This window comes from Canis lupus, chromosome 26 (genome assembly GCF_003254725.2).
Source record: "Canis lupus dingo isolate Sandy chromosome 26, ASM325472v2, whole genome shotgun sequence".
Classification (NCBI taxonomy): domain Eukaryota; kingdom Metazoa; phylum Chordata; class Mammalia; order Carnivora; family Canidae; genus Canis; species Canis lupus.
This window is the reverse complement of record NC_064268.1, coordinates 22,682,746-22,701,185: the sequence shown is the minus strand read 5'-3', so window position 1 is coordinate 22,701,185 and position 18,440 is coordinate 22,682,746. Positions and strand designations below refer to the sequence as shown.

Here is an 18,440-nt window from a genome sequence, read left to right as displayed (position 1 = left end):
GGGTTTGCCCAGTGCATGTCAATTGTGGAAAAAAACAAGGAAAACAGGGGATCCCTGGGTGGCGCAGTGATTTGGCGCCTGCCTTTGGCCCAGGGCGCGATCCTGGACACCCAGAATCGAGTCCCACGTCAGGCTCCCAGAGCATGGAGCCTGCTTCTCCCTCTGCCTAGGTCTGTGCCTCTCTCTATCATAAATAAATAAAAATTAAAAAAAGGAAAACAAATGTGAATATTCTGGATTAAAGTGATGTGCGCATCTTGATTTCATCACAATACCAAAGGGCACAACGAGGACCCCTCCTCCCTTATTGTCTATTGCTGTAAAACTGACATATAAGCTTTAGCTAGATAAGAAATGGCTTAAACCAATAAAAATAAAATATCACATGGCCAGCTGTATATTTAGGCATTCAGTGAAAGGGAATGAACAAAGGTGATAGATCTCATACCTAGAATATCATTTATTAATCCATTCAACAAGTATTGATTCAGTACATACCATGTGTCTGGCACTGTTCACAGCACTAAGGCTATATTGGTGAACACTGCAGTCATGGAGCTTACACACTAACAGGGGATCCACACTTATAACAAACCAATCAAATTCATATCAGATAGTGAGGAATACTATAAGGAAAAATGGAGTAAGGGGATGGAAACTGACTGGCAGGGGCTCTCTTTTAGAGAGGGTGGGCCAGAAAAGGCCTGGAGAGAAGGAGGCATTTGAGCAGGGATGAGGTCAAAAAAGAGGAAACGGGGATCCCTGCGTGGCTTAGTGGTTTAGCGCCTTCCTTTGGCCCAGGGCGCGATCCTGGAGTCCCGGGATCGAGTCCCCCTGTCAGGCTCCCAGCATGGAGCCTGCTTCTCCCTCCTCCTGTGTCTCTGCCTCTCTCTCTCTCTCTACGTCTATCATAAATAAATAAATAAATCTTAAAAAAAAAAAAAAAAAAGGAAACAAAACCATAGAGACAATGTGGGAAGAGCAGTACTGGCAATTGGCACAGCAAATGGAAGACCCCTGCGGGACCCAGCGTGTTTGGCAAGTTTGGGGAACTAAAAGGCAGCTCCTCTAACCAGGATTAGGGTGAGTGGGTGGGAAGTGAATAGGAGGGGGAGGAGAGAAGCCAGGTCAGGATGCACAAGGTCTAGAGCGTTACATAAATCAGATTTTGGCTTTTGTTCTGAGTGTAAAGGGAAGCCAGTGTAGGGTTCTGAGCAGAGAAATTACATGATCTGACTTATCTTTTAAAACAACTGTCTAGCTACTGGGTAGAGGAAGAACTTTAGAGAGGCAGGAACTCAGTGGGGAGATCAAACAGGTGGTTATAGCAGAAAGACAGGCTAGAAAGGATGGCCTGGACCAGGCTGGTGGCTGAAAGGTGGTGAAAAGTGGCTGGATTCTGGATGTGCTTTGAAGGCAGAGCCAAAAGTATTTGCTGGAGTTTTGAATATAGGGTCTGAGAAAAAGAAGAGTCAGCAGAACCCCAAGGACATGGGCCTGAGAGGAAATGCCATTTACTACAATGGAGAGGGCACAAGAGGGGCAGAGTACCTTGAGTGGAACCCAGGGTTTGGCTGTGGATGGGTTAAATCTTAGATACCCTTCAGAACACTGGGTGGAGATACACAGGAAGTAGATGGCTTGATGAGCCAGGAGCTAAGGAAAGAGGCCGAGAGAGACTGGAGCTAGAAATGTGGCAGGAACAGCACGGATGTGTGGAGAGAACAGGATTACTGTGTGTGGAGAGAGAAGACATCTGGGGCTGATTCCGGGGGCCCTGCAACATTTCAGGCAGGGAAAGAGGAGGGCCTGGCACTGATGAGTGAGAAAGTGCGGCCTGGGAAGTGGGAGAAAAGCTAAGAGTGTGTGCGTCTCGGAAGTCTAGGGAGAAGGTGTCGGAGGAAGAAGGAATAATAAACTGTGAACACTGAGGAAACTTCATTTCCTCATTTTCTCTGGCTAGATCCCAATTACCTTACAGAATTCATCTGTTTGACCCTATCCCTCCATGGGAGAACTCTGAAGGTTTTGTTATGGGGATTGAATGGAAACAGCCCTCAAGTTAAACATAAGCCTGACAGAAATTTAGCAATATAGCAAAAAACTTCGATGAGACTGGCATCAGAGCGCCCAGAACACTAATTCCACTCTTCTAAGTTGGTAATTCTTTATCTTTTCCTCTATCACCAAAATTCTCCAAAGTATGGCATATGACATTTATTTTTTAAATTGGAGATGCTAATTTTATTGAAAATTCCCTTGAGATAAGTAGAATCACATTAGGATAATCAAACCTGTGGTTGAGGATCTTGAGCAAATGATTTTATGCCAACCATTTTCTGTAGGACCTGCTACCCTATGAAGGCCTGGAGGTCATGTCCATGGTAGTAAGATCTGTAGGCAAAGACTTCATGTTTGGGTGAAAGCTCAATAGTCCTTCATTGCTAATAAAAGCTAGCTGGAGCTTTCTCTTTTAAAGCTATTATTGAAAAAAAAAATAAAGCTATTATTGTTGGTTATGCTTGGAATTTCGAAGGGTTGGTTAATAAGAAAATACCTGATGTCACATATATTCTAAACTTTGATAGTTATACCTCAAAATCCATAGGATCTCACATATTCACATGCTGTATGTAAAAGTATTTGAAGATTTCAATAATTTTAGAGGCATGAGCTATAGAAGACCTAGAAATACCAAAAAATATTTTCCACATTAAAATTCTCAAAGTCAGTCTACCTCTTGGAGAAGTGTTTGAAAAATAGGGACCTGCTCCTCAAACAAATACCACATACACAACATTTACAATTTCAGAAGCACTCATGGAACCTCTTAAGCCCTTCTATGTAGCCCCAAGATCCATGAAGTCTAAGGACCCCCTTAATAAGTGATAGCTAAGGAATACACAGACACACACAGAAACTTATAGGATTGAATATTTAATTTCAAGGGTTATGGAATAGTTTAAATCGAATACTGTTTTGCATGGAAAGCTTCTAGCAACAATGTGGTACAGTTTGGAAAGTGCAGTTAGGGAGACTTACTTGGTTTACAAGCTACAGGTACTCAGCTAACCTCTTTGAGCCTCCATTTCCTCACTTATAAAATGGGGGATTAGGTTAACTACAGCTCAGGGCAACTGGAAGAATTGGAGGATGTGCAAGTAGGTGCCCAATAAATTATTATTATATTATGTAATTATAAATTTTTTTAAAAAATCAAATTTATTATACATTTGAGACCATCCTAATCATATATTTCATTCTGGTCCACAAAAATAGTTATCTATACAAGGCAATATAATCAGAGTAGGTAGGCAGTTCATCCTATTATAATTCTTTTTTTTTTTTTTTTCCTATTATAATTCTGTTTAAAGTTTTCAGGGTACCATCACCATCAGGATACCATCAGGATAGAAAATATATATAGTGTGAGTTCTGTGCTGAATCCACGCATTCAATGAATAAGAAGTAAGGTTGGGGGCGGGGAGGCATAATGAAGCAAATAAATTTTTCCTAATCAAAATATCAACTGTAAGTGTGATGAAACACATCTTTGTTTATATGTTCTAATGAATTATATGACCCAATATCTGTACTTGGGGCACGTGGGTAGCTCAGTCGGTTCAGTGTCCAACTCCTGGTTTAGGCTCAGGTCATGATCTCAGCGTCATAAGACGGAGCCCGCAGTTGGGCTTCATACTCAGCGAGGAGTCTGCTGGAGATTCTCTCTTTCCCTCTGCCCCTCCCTCTGCTTGCACACACAAGTATTCTCTCTCAAAATAAATAAACAAATCTTTAAAAAGAAATATTTGTACTTATTATAAGTGAGGAAAATGTTAAGTTAATACAGTCCCAGGCAATTTAACTCTGGCAGCTTGTACATGCACAGTATTTTTAAAATTCATGCTTAAAATATTATAATGAGACATTCTTTTAAAATAATTAAAACTTGACATATGAGATAGTGGTAGGAAAGCAGCAGTTAACCAAATGACATTCTGCTCCTTGATAAGATTTAATAAAGTTGAAGAATATGTTCTCAAAGAGTCTCTAAAACTAGATCATTTCTAATTACACTATTTGTCTGAAACCATACTATTGAGAAACAGAAAAATGTTCTCATAGTGACTCTAGAATATTCCTAGTTTTCTGGTAGAATTACTAGTTGGATCTCTATTCATGATGTCTGTGAGAGTTGCTGTTTTTAATTCATCAAAGTTAAGTGTCTGTTAAGGACCACATCAGCATCTCTAGTGATTCTATGTTGGAAGAATTCAGTTGGTTTTGACCCAGTTTGGAATCAACATGAATCAATAAACACTAAACTCAATTATGGCATCTTAAAATAAGACAGTAAAAACATTTTCCAATGGGAATATCTTCTGTTCCTTTAAAAATATCTCTAAAAGCTAGTAAGTGGGTAGAATTATAGAAATACAAGGCTTAAAAAAAAAAAAGAAATACAAGGCTTATGTGGAAAAAGCTCCTTTTAATATTTGGAGGGCAATATAACAGTATTGTCAGATGTCTGCTCAACACAACTACTACTCTGCTGGATTTCTGGTATAGATTGGTGTTCACTGGGAACTTGTAGGTACATCTTCAAAGTTCACGTCCTGGGAAAAACTGCCTTTTGCACACAGACACTCAAAAGCACTACAGGAATGCTTATTTCAGTTATGTGGAGCCCTGAAGTAAAGAGTAAAGAGACACATGACTGTGGGAAGGCAGTAGTACCCAACATTTTCCTACCTCTAGATGGCTGTGGTAAGAGCAGTGATTCCCATGATCATATAGACTTAGGTTATCAGATCTAGACTAGAGAAAGGATAATTGGGGAAGGAGGTTCTCAGTATACACAGTATGTAAAGAGAAAGGACACCAGATAACTAGCTGCACTGTGTGGTTTAAGCAAATCACCTGGACACTTGAGGCCTGTTTCTTCACTTGTGAAACAATGGGGTTTGAGACAGATGGTCTCAATATCCCTTCAATTTAAACTCAAATTTCAAGATTCTATCATAATGGAACTGAAGTTCAAAAATCTAGGATGATGTGACTGGAGTGTACTGATAGCTCAAAATTTCTTCCAACCTTAAAATTCTCTAATTTTAGGGCACCTGGCTGGCTCAGTTATTAGAGCATGTGACTCTTGATCTCAGGGTTCTGAGTTCAACCCCCATGTTGGGTGTAGAGGTTACTAAAAATAAAATCTTATGAAAACACAATAAAATAAAATTCTCTAATTTTACATGTTTCTCTAATGCATGTGACAATTCTTTGGTAAAAAAAAAAAAAAGTAACTCACCTTCAATGTGGGCCCTGAATCCATCAAAAAGGTACTTAAGTACTCTTTTTTGCTTAAAAGAAACCACATCTTCAACTAATAAATTATAAAGAAAAAAGAAAAAGAGGGGAATCCTCTAAGTTAATAGAGACTCTTGTCACATCACCTAAACATACCTGGTTTAGATCCCGAGTTAAACTGTAAAACAACTGATGAGACAACCAGGAGAATTTGAACACTGATTACTGACTGAATACTTGATAACATTAAGGAATTATTATTAGTTTTTCTAAGTGTTATGATGGTAACGTATTGTTACTATGTTTTTGAAAAGAGTTCATTTAGAGATACGTGCTGAAATACTTACAGATAAGATGCTATGTCTGAGATTTGTTACAAAATAATCTAGTTGGGAAGATGAAGAAGGTACAAACAAAATAATATTGGCCATGGTTGATAATCATGAAAGTTGGGACACGGATACACATGACTTCCCTACATTCTTCTATTTTTGCACATGTTCTAAATTTCCCATAATAAAAATTTGTTAAAGGATACTGTGAAAACATGTGTTTTATAATTAATTTACCTTAGTTTCTTTTCAAAAACTGTAAACAAACTCAATCAGCTGTAAATTCAGTCATCCAAATTCAAGATAGACATTCACATATCATGTTCTTGGGCTATGTATTTTTTTTTGAAAAATTTTTTTGGGGGGATATGTATTAAACAGTTGAAATGACCATAGAACAAGCTGTACTTTTGCCCAAAGTAGAATTACTATAAAAATAATCATTCTAGGGATCCCTGAGTGGCTCAGCGGTTTAGCGCCTACCTTCAGTCCAGGGCCTGATCCTGGAGACTCGGGATCGAGTCCCACGTTGGGTTCCCTGCATGGAGACTGCTTCTCCCTCTGCGTGTGTCTCTGCCTCTCTCTGTGTGTATGTCTCTTATGAATAATAAAATATTTTTTAAAAATCTTAAAAAGTTCTTAAAAAAAAAAGGACTATTCCAAGAAAACTGAACCTACTGTAAATATAAGACCAGAGGTTTAAGTTCAGAAGACCGGTGAAAACACTGTAGAGAGGAGTCCTTATTGTTAGTTATATAAAAAACTGAAAAACAACCCAGAATGCAGTGCTGCTTGGGTACCAACCATTTTTTTCCCCATCTGGCTCTCATCTTGAATATGCTCCACTCCTACCCAGGCAGGACCCACCTGAGAACATGCCATGGTTGCCACTATGAAGGACATGTGTTTCTGCCAGCAACAGTCACCATGAAAATGCAGTAGTGCTTGAGAAATTTAAATCAAGTATGCAGTAGTGCTTTAGGATATTAAAAAAAAAAAAAAAAAAGAACAAAAAACTATACAATCATCAGATTAAAGACCAAAAGATAGCTTCTGAGAAAGAATCTAGCTCTATAACATATACAGAGAGATAAGGCCAAGCCTCAGTGAAAGAATGGGCATACTCAGACAGAAGTCCTCAGCTCAGAACTTAAGTTTAATGAATTAAACATGGATTTTATTGCCAATACCACCAGAACATATTCTATCATACTTTGGTGATGGTATCTATCCGTATATTTGAGTACAAATGGATCTACTTCAATCATGAAATTTCACAATAAACATAGTTTTCACATAAGGAAACAGGAAGTTTATGTTTTAAAGCTCAAAATTCAGTTCTCTGATGGACAATAACTTAGTGCCTTATGAATCAACTCTAAAGGAAACAAAAACAAGACAAAAAGATGGAACACTACTTGAAAGGTCAGTGTCTAGATCAGATAGCAATACACTCCTGTCGGAACTGGGGGCTCTAAGACAGGTCCCTCAGTGCATGCTGCCACAGCCTGGTCAGACTTGATCTCCTTGAACTTTAACTGCTCAAGAAGCATCTGGAACCTGCTTCCACTAGCACCTCACTCATCTTTGAATCAATAGCAAGTACAGACCACTCAGAATGTGACTGGCAAATATTAGCAAGTATATGGGGAAATTGGGGGGGAAATGCATTATAGACATATTTAGAGTGCCCTGGTTTCCTCACCAACTCAGGACTCTAGGCTAGCCAATCATGACTTACCTAGCAATGACCTATGAGAATATGAGAAGTTCCAGGAAAGTAGGTAAATCAAGTACTTGCTACTTAAACCAGAGAAATCTGCTATTAAAAGGAAATCTATGGCAAAGCTATTTGTAAAAGGGATAATCAACCCCCTCTGTAATGAAAATATACATTTTTATATTCTGAGTTTGCTTTAAGCAAGGAGACCTTGGCACAAATCCACTTTGCCTCACTATCTCTTGACCAACTCTATTTCACACTCTCTGAAACTCTCAATTAGTATTAAAGGAGATAAAACAAACTGACATAATCCAGCTTCTGGACAAGTTTCATCAGTATTGCCTATGCCCTATTGTTAATTTCAGATAGCAAGAAAGTTCCCATATAATGGAGCCCTGGAGGGCAGCCAACACTCCATGGAAGCTAGGCTGTGGGCTATTTAGCTTCCCTTGGTTGATATGGGATGGCCCAATATAAGAATTCTTGAGTTGGGAACTGAATAGCAGGTCAACAGCATATCCTTAGAGCACATCTTTAAAGTAAAATCTAAAGCAACAAAGTTGTGGTCTTTTATGAATTGGCACAGGAACGAGTCCTAGTCAGAGATGCTGGGCATACTGTAGGCATGTGGTAGGCACTTGTTAGTTGGTCCCAAGATAAAAATGATTAAAGTGACAACTTTTTAAGGTAATCATTCCCAAATACTACATGAGACAGATTTATAAAAAAAAAAAAAAATTATTCATTATCTGATATTTGAATTTAACTGAATGTCTAGTATTTAATCTGGCAATTGTACTCTAGGGAGAGTAGAAACGGTGAATCTCAGACATCCTTATGCCACTTAGGTTTCCAAAACACTGTCAGAAATGCTTACTTGAGGGATCTCTGGGTGGCGCAGTGGTCTAGCACCTGCCTTTGGCCCAGGGCGCGATCCTGGAGACCCGGGATCGAGTCCCATATCGGGCTCCCGGTGCATGGAGCCTGCTTCTCCTTCTGCCTGTGTCTCTGCCTCTCTCTCTCTCTCTCTGTGTGTGACTATCATAAATAAATAAAAATTAAAAAAAAAAAAAGAAATGCTTACTTGAGAATTCAGATATGGATAATAAAGAGTCTACTTTCTTAAGAGTGAAACAAGATGTTGATTAGAGTTGCCTTCTCCTAGGTCACAGTGAAGGGAAGTACAAAAGAATAATACAATTAGGATGGGGTTTCTTAACCTTAGCTCTACTAACATTTGGAGCCAAACAGTTCAATGAGGGAGGGCTATCCTATGCATTGTAAGATGTTTAGTAGTATCCCTGGCCTCTACCTGCTACATGCCAGTAGCAAATCCTACCCCACCCCACCCTGAGTTGTGACAATTAAAAATGTTTCCAGATATTAGGGGCACCCAGGTGACTCAGTTAGTTAAGTGTCCCACTCATGATTTCAGCTCAGTGGAGAGTTGGCTTGGGATCCCCTCTCTTTCTCCCTCCCCCTTCCCCCACTCATGATTTTTCTCTCTCTCAAAATAAAATCTTTTGGGGTGCCTAGGGTGGCTCAGTCAGTTAAGGATCCAACTCTTAGTTTCTGCTCAAGTCATGATCTCAGGGTTGTGCTTGAGCCCTGCATTGGGCTCCACGCCCAGCTTGAACCTATTCAAGATTCTCTCTCTCCCTCTGGCCATCCCCTACTCTCTCTCTCTCTCTCTCTCTTTAAAAAAAAAAAAAAAAAAAAGTTTTCAGATATTGCCAAATGTCTCCAGGGGGCAAAACCTCCTCCAGTTGAAACCACTGATTTAGAAGAAATGGTCAAATAAACAGAAAGTGTTATATCCATTAACCAGTGGTCACATAACAAAAGATTCTTCTCAAGGGAGAAATTCTCAGCTCACCCAGGGCCCCCTTAAGCCCATAATAAGGATAAGAGGCCTAGTCATTTCAGCTAAGACAATCAAAAACCCTTCATCTGCCACAAGTGCTAGAGAAGAATCTTTGGTGAGCCAAGCCAATGAAGCTCTGCATGGCTATGCACACATCATAGCAAGCAGGGCGTCATACCCAGCCTTTGAAGATGTTCCTTTTAAGTTAACCTCCCTTCCAACTAAACTTTTTCCAAATCTCTTCCTGCCATTTGGAAGTTGAGTGATTCTCAGCTGAAAAGGCCTGTATATACGAGGTGCAGATGGCGGCAGTTACGGCCCTCACCAGATGCTGCAGTCTCTAATTTGATTGAAAGGATATAATTAGACAACAGAAACACTTTAATGAAAGAGCAAAACATGGAGGGAGGGAAGGATTGAAGGCCCTTAACTGATGCCAAAACACCCACCAGTAATAGAGGCTTTGAGTCTGGGGCAAGGGAAGGGGAAAACCCCTTAAAAGGACAGTCCCCATCCTGTTTATTTCCCCATAGACATAGGAATAGGGATTTTATTATTGTAGATTTCCACTGTATTTTATGTGGGAACAATCTGATTAAAACCAGAAGAGTCTTCAGAAGAACATCAAAGAAAAACAAATATGGCTTCTGTGGTCATTATTAAAAATATTTTTACCAGCCCAATAATCTTCTTTGAAGATGAATTTTTATAGATTGAACAGCAGCAAGTAATTTACATACTGTGATGGCACTGGTTAATGATCGCTACCTTGTAGAAGAGGATCACTTGGTCGCCATGTTTTCATGTAACTTTAGGCCACCAAGGAACGTGGACAGTCATTTAACATATCTGTTTGGAAGGCATAAAGAAACCATGCAGAGTTAGTTCTACATGCTGATGCTGCAACCATTTTGAATCATCTTTAAAAGTTGCTTATGCTGTTTTTACTATTTCCTAGCTTTCAGACTTTGAGTGTGAGTATACTGTTCTGGTTTTAACCAAGAATCTAACCAAACTGAAAGAAATCCAGCCCTCAAAGTCTGAAGTTGCTAATGTGGTGTGACACTCGGGTTTGGAAACGGCTGCAGCCTCCTCAGCCCACTAGAAGCAGGGCCCGCCCTTGTGGTAAATTGAACAATAAAAGTTTAATGCTTTGGCGACTTGCCAAGGATTAAATCAGTGGCAAGAGAAACTAGAAGCTGGGCCTAACAGAGAGGCAGCCCCTAGAGGGTCCTGTTGTAATTAGGAGGAATAAGGGCAACCTTGCATGTTAGGTGGCCTAAAATCTTTTGTCTGCCAGGTGCTTCCTAGCACCTAACTTCATTTCTCTTCAAACTGTTGCAAGTCCAGAACGCCCAGCTAGGTTAGTAGGTGAAGCATACGACTCTTGATCTTGGGGTTGTAAGTTCGAGCCCCACACTGGGTGTAGAGATTACTTAAAAATAAAATTGTAAAAAGAAAAATAAACTGTTGCAAGTCCAGGCTAGGGAGGTATTTCCTTAGGAAGAAGAACCAAAAGGGGTGGGTGGGCAGGGAGTGAGAGATTTCCTTAGAGAAGAAGGCAAATTTCGGTATAATGTCTATTTTTGACAAGTATGGACACCCACCCTCCATTTCCACAATGGCCTCTCTCCTTTCTATTTTCAGTCTGAATCCAGGATAATGTCTCAGAGGTGAGGCCTGGGGAAGAAGCCACTGCCATCTTGAGAAGACACTGAAGACAACAGAGAGGGGAAATACAGAGTGAACTAGGGCTGCTCCTCCCGGTCTAACACTTCCAGGTTCTAGCTGGACTCTCCAGATCAAACTGAATATGGAAGGAGTGTCAGCCATTGTTCTGCCCCACGTAGGGCTGCACAGTCAGCCAGTCAGAAACTAACCTGCTAAGTGGCATCAGGGGGCTGGAGATCTCATCTTAAAAACTCCACAGGTAAAAAAAAAACAAAAACAAAAACAAAAACAAAAAAACAACTCCACAGGTAGTTTTCTAAGGGACACATTCATATCTTCCTCTGTTGTCCTAGAGGAGGCAAAAACTCAGGCAAAGGCTACAAATCCAAACTTCCGGCCTCTCTCAAGTGTTTTGCATTAACTGTTCCACAGTACAGACACAATCAACTTGGTATGTTTGAATGCTTCATTTTGTTTTTTCAAAAATGTTTTAATTAAAACAAAATAATCAGCCATGCTAAGCACATTGTTGTTTTTTAAGGCCATTTTAAAAATGACGACAGAACCATGGAAATAAAATGCAACTGTTTAGGAAAGTGATAAAAGTTTGTTTTCTTCTTCTTCTTCTTCTTTTTCTTTCTTTCTTTTTTTTTTTTAATCTTCCTGGCTGTTTTTCTGTGTCTCAGGCTGGTGCCACCTGCTGCCTGGGCTTTCCTCTGAGAAACAGATCTCTCAATCGTTTGCTCCAAAGCAACATCTGCATAGTTGAACAAACCATGGGCCAGTTCCAAGGCAGACACTATTTTCTGTATGTAGCACACACTGAACCATACTGAATCTTTTTAAAGCATTTTTAAATTATTATTAAAGATCTAAATGTATGTGCATGAACTTCCCCTCATCTTTTTTTTAAATTGTGGTAAAATATACATAAAATTTACCATTTTAACCAATTTTCCTGTATGTCTCTTAAAATTATAATAGGAAAATGTAAAGGGTTCATTTATTCACCAAAAAGAATCCTACTTTTCACCTTTCCCGACCAGTGAACACTGGAAAAAAATCAATACATATGGACCTAGGGCAGGACTTGGAAAAGTACACAGGACCAATCTGGTCCACTCCCTGGTTTTGTATAGCTCATGAGCTAGGAATGGTTTTTAAAATTTTAGATGATTGAAAACAATAAAAGGAATAATATTTTGTGACATATAAAAATTATATGAAATTTTCAAATTTCATTGTCCATAAAGTTTTATTAGAATACACCCACGCCCATTCATTTATATTTGTCTCTGGCTGCCTTTTGCCCTACAAAGTCAGAGTGGAGGGACACCTGGGTGGCTCAGCGGTTGAGCATTTGCCTTTGGCTCGGCTTGTGAACCCGTGGTTGCAGGATCGAGTCCCACGTCGGAATCCCTGCATGAAGCCTGCTTCTCCCTCTGCCTACATCTCTGCCTCTCTGTGTGTCTCTCATGAATAAATAAATAAAATCTTAAAAACAAATGTCAGAATGGAGTAATAGTAATGGACAGACAGTACAGAGCCTACATACAAAGCCCAAATTATTTACTGTCTTACCCCTTACAAAAAATGTCTGCCAACATCTGACCTAGAGTCTCATTACAGGACCCCAATTCTAAACTAAAGGTGCTATATTGCCCATCACCAAAAATTACCCTAATCTGTATACTGTGAAACTATTTAAAGCAATACATTTTCTTTATCATTTATTGCTGTTGCTTCAACTATGCTAAATAGTGATATTATCAATAGTATCTATATTAAGTATAGATATAGACCACCAACTATAGATATATAAACACCAACACTATTTATAGATATATAAACACCAACTTGCTGTTTATTAGTAGTGAGCCTAAAAGGAACTTCTTTTTGCTTTCAGATTTATAAAGGGTCTCATGCATATCTTAAATATTTAAATAGATTTGTCTAGGGCAGCCCGGGTGGCTCAGAGGTGTAACAACGCCTTCAGCCCAGGGCCTGATCCCGGAGACCCGGGATCGAGTCCCACATCAGGCTCCCTGTGTGGGGCCTGCTTCTCCGTCTCCCTGGGTCTCTGCCTCTCTCTCTGTGTCTCTCATGAATAAATAAATAAAATCTTTAAAATAAATAAATAAATACAAAAAAAAAAAAAAGATTTGTCTAGGGGCCAAAACAAATTTTCATAAAAACATCAGAGTTCTTTGATATCACGTCAGTCTTGACAGTTTTGTGTTTCTTAAAATACAGCATAAAAATAACGGGTCAACATAAAAGCAGGAAAGCTAAGTTCACTTTATTCCTATCAGCCCCTGTCTTGCATCAGATCAGGTAAACTAACATTAATGACATCTCTAAGAGTGACAGGACTCTGTACAGTAGGAAGCTCTCACTTGTACATTGAACTCATAGGGTTTTATGATAAACATACTACTAGCTAACAGGATGAATGTTACATGAGGATTTAGAAGAAAATGAGCATCATAAAAGGTATTCACAGCAAATGTAACCTGAGTTGAGCAGCTCTGTTGATGCATACCTCAACAGCCCCCAAATGCAGTGAAACATCCAAGCAGGTAGCTTGCCTTCGGTGGAAAACTCAAATAGCCTTCTGTCTTCCTACCTCTAGGCTCTCCCCTGCAGGTAAGTAAATTCCAGATGGGAGGAGCTCACTTCAGAGAGCCCATCAGCCCTATGGCCCTGGCAGCCTTCCTCCTTGAAAAGGGAGTCTAGAGTCTATCATCTTCCTCCTTATCAGTTGTGAAGGAAAAGAGAATCTCAAAGGAAGAATGGGGAGGAGAAGGGAAATCATTTGGGGTTGGTTATACACTGTAATTAGAACTCGCATTGACGGGGAATGAGCTAACTGTTTTTATAAAGTCAGCATTCAAAAATGCAAACCACCAGTAATTTAAATATTATAAAATTGTGCAGAATATAAGTATTGAAATAATTTTTTCCATCCACAAAATTTTAGAGAAAATTACAGTATCAAAAAATATATAATGGCAAGTTTGGCACATCCTCAAGGATTTAAAAAGCTAGTAGGCAGTCTTGAGACAGGATGTGATCCTTTAGACCATGTGGTATCTCCCTAAAACTGCTTCTGGAACTAAAAAAGAGTCACTAAAGCCCTGGTATACCTGGATGAATAGGAAAAATTGCTGGTGAAGCTTACTGAGGCAGAAACTTGGGCTACTTATCATAAATCGTCTCACAATGGTTATTTATTTGTCCCTAATTCAGACTCCTAAATAAAAGTACACCAGGGTTTGCGATTCCAACTGCCTAGGAGTTGCTACATTTGACCCCTCCTAGCAAAGCAAAGGTGCCCGAGGAGAGGATGCCACCTTCTAACAAACATAAGCAGAGCTGGCTCACTTAACTATGACTCTGCCCTTTCCAGAAGGCGAACCAGTTTATTTCCACCCATACCTCTGTCTCTGTAGAGGACATTAAATCCTGACCACACAGATGGCAAAGTGGAGCTAAGGGGTTACTAGGTTACAGTTATGTTGACATATCCTGGCTCTCGGAAAGTTTCTCCTTCATTCCTGACATACAGCAAATAGCAGAAGTGATCAAACTTCTGTAGCAGTTTTTATAGAAGCCCCGTTGAAATCTGCCCATCACTCAGAAACCACTTCCTGAGCCTAAGGTCTACAATACTTGGAGAGACCCCCTTCTGCTGATCTAAAGCCAAGCTCTGCCTTTTACAGGGCTTAATCAGACTGGAAGCTCAGCGCCTTCTCAGGGCAAATGAGGTGTCTAGCACTTGGTGAACTGTGAGGCACTATAAAAAGTATTATTAAAATATGTTTATTGACTGCCGTCTATATGTGGGTGTTAGCTGAAGTATATAATTTAATTTTCGAAACAACAAGCAAAGGGAGTTCTCATTTTCCTCCCTTTACAGAAGAGGAAACTGAGGCTTAGACAGCTGAGTCATGGCCTGAAGTCACACCGTAAATGACAACACCCAGTCCTATCTTTTTTACTCATCCAAGCTGGTTAAGTAAACAAAGCAACTCCTGAGTTTTCTTTCAGCAACAAAACCCTGTCTTTCCAACATCACAGTCTGTGACTTTGGGTGGAGAACCCTCAGCTGGTTTTCCTACTGCCGGCAAACCGGTAATGAACCCTTCCCGCCCCTTTCACGAAGGCCCAATTCTCAACACCCAAACAACCTGCACAGAAATGTAACTGGGCCAGACAACGCCCTCGTGCCTGCTCCTCACTTGGAAAGAGTTCTGCTGCTGCAAAGAAGGGTGTGTATGGAAGCTAAGTAAAGTCCCAGCTTCCACCCTAGTCCAGAGCCCCACCTCGGAAGACCTGCCCTTGGCCTTGGCCTGGGGAGTGAGTGACCCTGTTTAAGGTGTGGGATTACCTGGGAAATGGGGCTCTGCAGTGCACCTTCGGGATAAGCACCCTAAGATTTGTAGGGGGGGTTCCCATTACCCCTTCCTTCCTCTCTCCGAGCTAGGCCCGCACCTGGGTTTGGGGAGGCTCAAGGCGGCCCCGGAGGTAAGGAGGGGGCGTCCTGGCTGGGTACGGACCTGCCTCTTGCAGGGCGAGCAAGTCAACTCCTCTCCTCTCCAGGCAGAAATTACAGCGTCGGGCAAGCGGACGCAGCCGGGGACGGGGAAGAGGGGCTGGGCGCCCCGCCGCGCTCGCCTCCGCAGCGGCTCGGGAGCCCCGAGGCGCGGGGGCGTCGCAGCGGAGCGGGCGGAGGGGATCCCCGCCGGGGGGAGTCCCTGAGGGGCTCGGGGAGGCAAGGTAGCGTCGCCAGGCGGGGAGCGCCGCTGAGAGACAGGACGGGGTCCCGGGAGGTGCCGGGGCAGCAGGGGGCATCCTGGCCCCGGGGGAGTCGCTGAGGAACTTGAGCGGAGGGTCCTGGGTCCTCGGGCTGAGGAGACGGCCCGGCCCGGGGGGCGTCGCTGAGGGGCCTGGCTGAGGGGTCCCGGGAGGGGGTCCTGAGGCAGGGGGCGCCCGGCCGGGGGGCGTCGCTGAGGGCCGGGAGCTGGGGGAGCTCGGGGTGCTGAGGCGGGGACCGCCCCGGCCGGGGGCGTCGCTGAGGGGCCTGAGGGGTCCCGGGAGGGGGTCCTCAGGCAGGGGGCGCCCGGCCGGGGGGCGTCGCTGAGGGCCGGGAGCTGGGGAAGCTCGGGGTGCTGAGGCGGGGACCGCCCCGGCCGGGGGCGTCGCTGAGGGGCCTGAGGGGTCCCGGGAGGGGGTCCTCAGGCAGGGGGCGCCCGGCCGGGGGGCGTCGCTGAGGGCCGGGAGCTGGGGGAGCTCGGGGTGCTGAGGCGGGGACCGCCCCGGCCGGGGGCGTCGCTGAGGGGCCGGGGGAAGGAGTCGGGGAGGCAGGGGCTAGGGGGCCGGGCCTGCCCGCGTCGCCCCTCGGGCGAGCTGGGCGCAGGGCGGGCGCCGGGGCTCGCTCACTCACCGGGTCCGGGGCCGAGGCCGGGGCTGGGCGCGGGCCGGGCCGCCAGCGTGAGCGCCGCGGCGGAGAGCAGGGCGAGGCGGGCGGCGGGCGGCGCCATGGGCCGTCAGTGCGGGGCCCCGGGGCGCGGCCCGGGGGAGAGGGGGCAGCGTGGGGAGCCGGGGGCGGCCATGGGAGCGGGACGCGGGGCTCGGGCGTGGCCCCGCCCCGGCCGCCCGGCCGCCCCGCCCCGGCCCGCCCTCCCCAGCGCCGCCACCGCCCCGGCCGTGCGGGGCCCGCCCGGCTCCGCCGCGAGACCCGAGGGGCGGAGCCGAGGGCGCACGCCCTCCCCTCCCGGTGCGCGCGCCGCGCCTGCCGCTCACGCTCCAGGCCCCGCCCACAGCCCCGTCCGCACCTGTGCCCGCCCCCACGCAGCACGGTATTGGCCCGACTGAGGGGCGGGGCCAGCAGGTGAGGGCGGGGTCCGGGGCTCCGCCTCCGAGTCCCCACGCGGAGCTTTGGCGGGGCGGGAGCAGGCCGGGCGCCCAGTGACCTTTGCTCCACCCTCATTCAGGTCGTGACCCACACGCGAGCTCAACCGCAGGGGTAATAATCAGAACAGCAGTTTGCAAACCGCTTTTCCCTGCTTGGCTCATCGTAGTGGTTTTTAAAAAAGGGCGCTCTGGAGTCGGTCTGTCCAGGTTCACATTCCACTCGGTCACCTGTAAGACCTTGGGCCGGTTTAAGAAAAAAAAAAAAAAAAAAAAAAAGCTCTCTTATCTCCGCTTCTTCATCTGTTAAATGGGGGCGTTGATAGCATACTCCCAAAGGGTTCGTACTAAACGAAGCAGTACGTGGACACTTTCACACACGCACAGTAGGAGCTTAGTAAATGCTGAGTCCCTTCCACCATCCCAGTTCTTGCAGCCGCAAAGGAGGCAGCGTACTGAACCCTGGTTCCGGATCTCATCGCACATCCTTTGTCAAGTGGGGCAAGTTGCCTGCTCTGCTGAGCCTCAGTCGTCTGCAGAATGGGAATGTACAATAATAATAAGAATAGTTTAAATCTTCTCAAGACTTGATGAGATAGAAGGAAGTAAAGCGCCCACGGAGTCTGGAAGTGGACGGGGCAAGGATGCTTTCTTGCAGACTGGGACACTGAGGCTCGAGAGCGCCTGGCTGAAACTCTCGGACCCCGCGTGGCAGGCCCTCGCAGTGGCCCGCAAGGTCTCCCCCGGCTGCACTCTGGGTCTAGTCCCCGGCCTCCTCCCCCCCCCCCCCGCACTCCCCCGGGCAGAGAGGAGTTTCCTTCTGCTCCCGCCTAAAGCGCCACGGTGACGCCCCTCGGGGCAGGTCCGGGCGGCGCGCCGGCCGCTTTCAAGTCCCCGGTCCCGGGCGTGCAAGCGCGGGCCTGTGCCTTGCGCGGCGGCGGGAGCTTCTGCCCTCGTGTGCAGACTCGCCGCGCCCGGAGCCGGGCTGGGGCCGTCCCCTCCCCCGCGGGCTCCGGGGCCCACCCTGGGTACGCGGCCCTTGCGCCCCGCGCCCACTCCAGAGGCTGCCCCCCCCCAACAACCTGCTCCCCAGCTGTTTCCAGGGCCGGGCCCCAAAGGTGCGGGTACCTCCCACGAGGCCTCTCAATCTTGGTCCCTCTCCACCCACACGACCCAGAGCCGCGGCAAGAAGAATCTTGTTCGCTCGTTGTTTTCATTGTCTCTTTCCCGAGTTCAGGGATCCTCTGGGCTCCGTAGGGGTTCAAGGGGACACCCCTCACCCAGTGCCCTACTCCCCCTCATCCTCCGCATCTGACTGCAGTGTCTCCAGCTCACCCTCTCCTCTCCACCGCCTTGGACCATTTCCATCTCCAAAACCAGCCTCCCCAGCAGGACCTGAGAACTCTTCACCTGTAATGCGTCCTTGAAGGCGTAGGCAGGAGGAACACCCTGAAGGAGAAAGAAGGGAGAACGCGCAGGTGAAACCATCCGCCCAAAGCAGACACTCAACAAAGGTGAACCTTCCTGCATTCAACAAACATTCAGTGAGGGACACACCCAGAGCACCAACAAACAAACTGATCCCTTTCTCCTAGAAATAATGTGAATTTCAGAGAGCAAGAAGTTTTAC

The 18,440-nt window shown here is 44.9% G+C and overlaps 1 protein-coding gene across 5 annotated transcripts in view; it reads right to left on the bottom strand.

The window, feature by feature from the left end:
* The window catches only part of KREMEN1 (kringle containing transmembrane protein 1), a 74,649-nt gene extending 58,115 nt beyond the window's left edge, over positions 1-16,534 (bottom strand). Inside the window, exons 1-2 of one of the 5 annotated variants that reach the window (XM_049102126.1) lie at positions 13,440-13,537; positions 9,995-10,075 (exon numbers count right to left, since the gene is read on the bottom strand). In XM_049102126.1, the coding sequence (XP_048958083.1) occupies positions 9,995-10,031 (37 nt within the window). In that variant the 5' untranslated portion in view covers positions 10,032-10,075; positions 13,440-13,537. Of the gene's footprint in view, positions 1-9,994; positions 10,076-13,439; positions 13,538-15,456; positions 16,264-16,343 lie in introns of those variants that run through there. The other 4 variants (XM_049102124.1, XM_049102125.1, XM_049102122.1 and 1 more) reach the window with 4 other exon arrangements.
* Between the last annotated feature and the right edge of the window lie 1,906 nt (positions 16,535-18,440).